General features: G+C 33.6%; 1 protein-coding gene across 7 annotated transcripts in view; it reads left to right on the forward strand.

Annotated features, from left to right (window-relative positions):
- The window catches only part of SENP6 (SUMO specific peptidase 6), a 109,240-nt gene that overhangs the window by 22,594 nt on the left and 79,695 nt on the right, over positions 1-6,951 (forward strand). For 5 of the 7 annotated variants that reach the window (XM_028494710.2, XM_024132957.3, XM_024132958.3 and 2 more), the window contains exons 2-3: positions 918-1,011; positions 2,972-3,032. The exons of 1 other annotated variant lie outside the window; for it this stretch is intronic. In XM_028494710.2, coding sequence (XP_028350511.1) covers positions 918-1,011; positions 2,972-3,032 — 155 coding nt within the window. Of the gene's footprint in view, positions 1-917; positions 1,012-2,868; positions 2,887-2,971; positions 3,033-6,951 lie in introns of those variants that run through there. One more of the 7 variants, XM_024132964.2, reaches the window with a different exon arrangement.

Genomic DNA, 6,951 nt, shown 5'->3' on the forward strand with positions numbered 1-6,951 from the left:
CCCCCCCCCCCAGTTCATCCCATTGGATTGTCACCCTTCAGGTCTTCTGGTCTATGATCTGACCTTTCATTTTACTGAGGCCCCAAACCCAGAGCCAACGGCAAGATGTCATAATTATCCCTACTGTCTCTTTCTTCAGTGAGATTCTTTTTTTTCCCCCCACCCCCCACCCCCAGTTCATTCAATTGATTGTCACCCTTCAGGTCTTCTGGTCTATGATCTGACCTTTCATTTTACTGAGGCCCCAAACCTGGTCTTCCCAGCCTCTAGGCCTCAGGTTTTTGTCATATGGCTCAAAAACAAATGCCAGCTTCAGAACTTCATTTATTTCCCAGGTTCCCACTTTATAGCTGTTTATGGCTTCGGGGTATTTCAGGCATGAACTTAAAATTTTTCTTAAACTCATAGTGAGCGTGTTTGGTGTTCTGATCTGGAGAGTTATTTCGAACATTGAGTTCACCCTGATGCTAACGCAGGAAACCTTGGTTTGTCTCTTTTCTGCTAAAAGGCAGAGATGACTGGCTGAGGTAAAGAAAAGGCTGGTGGTCTGGATTTAGTTCTCATAAATAAGGCAAGCAAATTAACAGGTACTAGTTTCTAGAACCAGTGATCAAATATGGTGGAGATGCAGGGTTGATTTTTATGTATTTCATACATATTCATGTATCCGCATCCACATTTTTACTGTATTTTACTGATTTGAGCTTTTTTTCTGTAGCAAACTCACACATATGGATGAGTGTAAATTAGCAAAAACAGATTTTAATGTGTTCTTTTTCTCTTTAGAGGAAATAGTCAAAAGGCAAGCAAATTAAAAGAAAATCCTGACTAAGCAAAGAGTTTGGGAAATGCTCAATTTTATTTTGTATTGAATGGCTCTATTAATGAATACTTATCTGAGTTTGTTTTTATTTCAGCGTTGGCTAGATCAGAGTCTAAAAGAGATGGAGGTTTTAAAAGTAATTGGAGCTTTGATCATGGAGAAGAAAGTGAAGGAGATACAGATAAAGAGTAAGAATGTTTTTTTCCCCCTCAGATGTTTTGTAAGAATGAAACTTTTCATTAGAAAACCAATTTTATTCTATGGAAACATTTTTAAGAGTATGGTATTCTTAAGAAAACATTGAACTCTTTTACAGTAGCATTAAGGAAAGAAAAAGCAATTCTTTTATTGTTATATAATTTTGTGGTTATATTTCTTTATCTTTTGAAATGTATAAATATGTGCATATAGTACATGTAACCTTATAACTAAAAGTTGGCCATACTACAGGTTTCCTATTAAAGAAATTGTTCTTTAAAAAAAAAAAAAAAAAAAAAAAGGAAATACGGCATTCTGTTCATGTAGTGATTTGAGAAGCCGCCATATATCAGGAGTAAATGAACCCAGGTTGTGATTCCTGAAATTTGTAAGAAAGTTTAGTGTCTTTCTTTCCAGTTGTGATTCACCCTGCCCCCCACCACATTCATCTTAGATTGCTACCAGAGAAAGCAGAAACCCTACAAATGATAAACACAGGTGTTGACCCAGACAGACGTTAAGCAAAGCGTTCATTACACTTTGTTAATGTACTTGGAATGACTGCTGTAAATTTTTAAATAGTTTTAATAGAGCCTTTTGCATGTCATGAGATTTGTATTACAAATTTAGTATGGCTATTAGTTTCTTATTTTACTGATCTGGTTTTCCACTGGCCAGAACAAACAGCAAATTAAGAGACACACAAATATATACACTAAGTTCTACCAAAACTGCAAATATTTTTTAGAAATTTTACACAAGAAGTCATTCAGAGTATATTGGCTAAATATTGTAGGTGCTTCACTTCTGTCTGGGCAACAGCTCCGTTCATCATTACCACTTTATGTGCCTTCACCTATGAGATGTTGAACTGAAGTGAAGTTTTATTTGAAGGAGAGCTTTGAACTGGTAAGTTTCTCACTCAAAATTGGTATTTTATGGTTTTCTTTCTTTCATTTCTTTTTATTTCTGATTATATTTTATAACAGACATTTGTTATTTATGTAGTTTTGAAAAATTGGAATTAAATCTGAAATTGAGTAGACCACTTTTAAACATTAAAAAGTATCCCACCTTTTAAGCATTTTTGTAAAATGTTTGCAGGAGAGAATTTTTAGCATTAAAAAAGTTGGGATGTATACAAACAATAATGAACAAACATTGTACATTTTTGTTATAAATAGCTAAGATTTTACTAAAAATAGCTTAGCAGAATTGTCTTCAGAGGGGTGTATTTTGACTTTCTTTGTTAGAAGACTTGTCATGATTATATAAAAAAATGTGTCTTTTAAGGTGCTACCTGTCCTGTATGTTTCACTTATGAATTGTACTCTTCGGTTTATCACTATGTTCAGATTAACATGAACTGTTAATAGATATATCCGTTTTTTAGAATCAGGCCAATGATTCTCAGTAAAGGGTTGATATTTCCCACAATGGTAGAGGTATAACTATTTTATTGGGTTAATACCATTGCGGTTACTTTCTTTTCATTAACTAAAGTTTTCTTACCAGTATGTTTCTTTCCCTCTACTTTGTTTTTCAGCCCCTTTCCCCTAATTTAAAATCCAAGACAGAAAGGAAAAATGAGTGACTATTTATGAAATCCATAGTTAAGAAAAGCAAAATTATGTGTTCATTAATGGCAGAGGTCAGGAAACAATGGCGCATGGGCCCAGGCTGGCCCACCCCTGGATTTTGTTATAGTTTTGTTGGAACTCAGCCACACAGATAGTCTGTGGCTGCTCTCATGCTACAGTGGCAAAGCAAAGCGGAGTAGTTGCTACAAGACTGTATGGCCTGCAAAGTCTAAAATATTTACTCTCTGGCCCTTTACAGAAAAAGTTTGCTGATCTCTATATTAGGTGAGCACAGAGGCTAAAACTTCTGAATTTAATGTATGGGTTGTAATTGTCACTTAAGGGTTTTTCCCCTTTATTTTCTATGTAGTGAGGCAAATCTACTCAGTGTAGATGAAGATGAGGATTCTGAAACCTCAAAAGGAAAAAAGGCAAGTGTTACTTTTTATTTATTTATTTTTTAGGTTACATACTAAAAACTAATGCTTCAAAAGAAGATTTGTATTTTTGATTGTAAGTCCCAACCACCCGCTTTCCTACCCCAAAGGCAAATGGTATTCCCAGTTTCTTGTTTATCCCATCAGAAGTATTTTATTTATCACAAAGAAAATATATATTCTCACCCCACCTTCTTACTCTTTCACTGTTGGTATTATATTGTACACACTTTTTGTAATCTTACTTTGTGAAATTAATATATTTCAGAGACCAACTATAATAATTCATTAAAATCACCCTCATTCTTTTCAGTAGGTGCATAGTGTTGCATTGTATGATGTACTGTTATGGTCCAACACCACCATGTGGAAGGATCTTTATGGTGTTTATTATCAACTTTTTTTCCCCACCTAAAATAATGTTGAGTAAATTAGCCTCTATATGGGTTATTTTGCACACGTACAAGCATGTCTGCAGAATGAATTTCTAGAAGTAGAGCTGCTATGTCAGGACAGATTTCTAATTTCGTTATACCTGATTTGCACTTTTACCAGCAGTGTCTGAGCATGCCTGTTTCCCCTCACTTTTCTAACAGTGTTATCATCCTTTTGGTATTTGCAATGAAACAGTATCTCAAGTCTTAGTTTGCATTTCTTTTATTATGAGTGAGGTTGAACACCTCACTCACAATATGTGTAGTCCATTTATTTCCCTTTTGATAATTGTTACTTAATATCCTTTGCCCATTTTTCTATTTGGTCTTTAGAATATTATTGATTGATAGGAATTCTTTTTATATTGAGTCTGAGACCCACATTTTTGACATCTCTGAAATCTAACTAGATGTAACTTACAATGATGGCATGACATAGTTTAGTTAAAATTTTTTTTCACACATTAGTACATACAATAATGCATCTTATAATGGTTTCTTAGATTTGACAAAATATGGTATTCTGGAGAAACTAGCCCACTGCTGTGATACTAGTTACTAATTTTTTATTTTATTTTTAAAATATTTATTTATTTTTGGCTGTGTCTAGTCTTAGTTGTGGCACGCGAGGTCTTTCATTGCAGCGCGAGGGCTTCTCTCTAGTTGTGGCACACAGGCTCCAGAGCACGTGGGCTCAGTGGTTGTGGCTCACAGGCTCAGTAGTTGCGGCGCGTGGGCTCCAGAGCGCCTGGACCCCACAGTTGCAGCACTTGGGCTTACTTGCCCCGTGGCACGTGGGATCTTAGTTCCCCGACCAGGGATTGAACCTGTGTCCCCTGCATTGGAAGGCAGATTCTTAACCACTGGACCACCCAGGAAGTCCCCTACTAATATTTTAAACTAGTTTTTTTCACTAGTCTTTTGTCTTCACTTTTGGTGGTTATTGCCTTGGAGAAAAGATATTTTATGTTGTCAAATATAACACTATTTCTTCATAGCTTTTGGGTTTAGTGTCTTGGTTCCTAATGATGTTAACTTAGTTACTCACTTGCTTTGTCCTATTAGACAAATAAAATATTTTCACAATACCAATACAAATATAATTACTAATAAAATGATTTAAAAATTTTTTCGTTTTATTTCCTTGTTGGTGTTGGTGGCATATCTCACTAGGTATATCCCACTAGAAATGTATATTTAAATTACTGTGTTTTAAAGTCAATTGAAATTAGTTTTTCCTGGTTTGTAATTCCACCAGCTGGGTGACAGGTTTATTTATTTATTTATTTTAAGTCTGTTTTTTATTTTGAGGAGTTGCTTTTTAACAAATGTTTTGGACTTAATTTGTTTTACAATTATGCAAAAGATGTTTTCATGGTTCCAAAGTGAAATCTACAAAAGAAATTTTATTCAGAGAAGTCTAGCTTTTGTCCTGATTCCCTCTCTCCCTTTCTCTTTAACCTGTGGGCAACTTGTTTCAAATATTATATGGCTTAGCCTTCCATTGTTTTTGTTTGTTCATTTGTTTGTTTTTTTAATATTAGAATATACCCCCCTTCTTGGAGAAACTCACCACACTGTTTGGCACCTTGGTTTTTTTTTTTACTTGGTAGTATAGTCTGTAAGGTGGCTCCACAGCGAGGTGTTTCGAGATCTTTATCATCTGTTTCATTGCTACATCATACTCCAGTGAATGGATGTGCTATAGATATGTAGATATTCAGCTGATGAGCAGAGGTTCTTCTCAGTCTTTCGCTGTTATAAAAAAGTAGTGCTTTAATAAAGCCTTGTGCTTATACCTTTTCACATCTTTACAGTGTATTTGTGGGATAGACTTCTAAAATTGCCGTTGCTATTTCAGGAGGTAGATTTACATATGATTTTGCTAAATATTGCCAAATGCCTCATTCATAGGAATTAGCATTAGCCATAACTGCTAGCAATGTATGAGAGTTTCTCTTCTAACTTTGGGGAGTATGTGGTCAAACTTTAATTTTTGCCAATCTGACATAGTACCCTCTTCACATATTTCCTGTACTTACAGATGAATTGTATTTTAGAGACTTTTAAAGTTACCTTTTTCTCCCTGTCTTTGTGGGGTTTTTTTTTCCCCCACAACATCTCTATTTTGACATAATTTCAGGAGTTTATAGAATTTAAAGTTTTTCTCTTAGTACTATAAAGTTTTTCTCTATAAGGTTACTCACACTGAAAAACTATAAGGTTTTTTACATTGCAGTTTTCTCTAGCTTTTATTTTAACATTTTGATTCCTTAGAGTGGGGCTATTTAGGTGTTCTTCAGGTGGACACAAATGTAGTGAGCTTTGTAGGTAGAAGTAAAAGGTGTTTTTCATCATGATCTTCTGTGACATTGGTCTTTAACTGGGGGGGGTGTTGCTTGCAGATGCCCTTTTTTTTTTAATGTTGATACTTTAAAGTAAAATAAAACTTACATGACACTTATGTATCCTGTGATCTCTAAAGATAATTCAGAATTGATACTCAGCATCATCTATCTTAACCGTACATGTACAACAACATTGTAAATCAGCTGTATTTCCATTAAAAAAACTTAAAGAAATACATGTACCATTTCCTCTTTAACAGTTGGAAATTTATATTGTTCCTTTTCTCCTTAAATTCATATTTCTGTTCAGTTTTCCCACAAAATTTTAACATTATATGTGTATTTTAACTTCACATGATGTATTTTTATGCAATTGAAAATCTTTTAATTACTCTATCATACTGTATAGATATATATTCACTGAATAAAAGGTATACATTCACTGAAATTTAATATTAAATGATCTTGTCACTAAAAGTTCTAAGTATTAATTTTTTTTTGCTGGATTGAGTTATCTTTATAATTACTAATAAACGTAATTTATAATTATTAAACCTATTGTATAGAATTATATTGGAAATGTATTTCTTAAAGTGATGGTGTTGATGTTTTCCTTCCTTATTCATTTAGTTCATGTATCCATAAATAAATGTTATTTATTGGTCTAATAAAACTTTCAACAGTGATTTTCTTTTTAAACTTTTTTTAGATATAACTGCTGAGAAATCTGGGTCATATAAAGTAGATGGATATAAAAAGAGTTTTGCTATAGCATTATCATTCAGTTCTTTCCTTTTGAATTAAATGGCAGGAAAATCACCTAGCAATGTAATAAAAGTTTAAAAGTTAAAAATAATTTGTTATCCAGCCTTTAGAGTTATTGTCTTTCTGAATTTTGGGGAAATATACTAAAAAGGCTTTATCAAGACTTAATGATTGGCTAGTAGTTATACTTGTTACTTTAAATTCCTTTTAGATTCCTATTTTTTAACCAGATAATCTCAGAAATGATTGGAAAAATTGAAATCTTGTTAATTTTTAATTGGCTTTTGCCGATTTTTTTTTTTTTTTTTTTTTTTGTGGTACGCGGGGCTCTCACTGTTGTGGCCTCTCCCATTGCGGGGCACAGGC

The sequence above is a fragment of the Physeter macrocephalus genome, chromosome 10, assembly GCF_002837175.3.
Source record: "Physeter macrocephalus isolate SW-GA chromosome 10, ASM283717v5, whole genome shotgun sequence".
NCBI classification, from domain to species: domain Eukaryota; kingdom Metazoa; phylum Chordata; class Mammalia; order Artiodactyla; family Physeteridae; genus Physeter; species Physeter macrocephalus.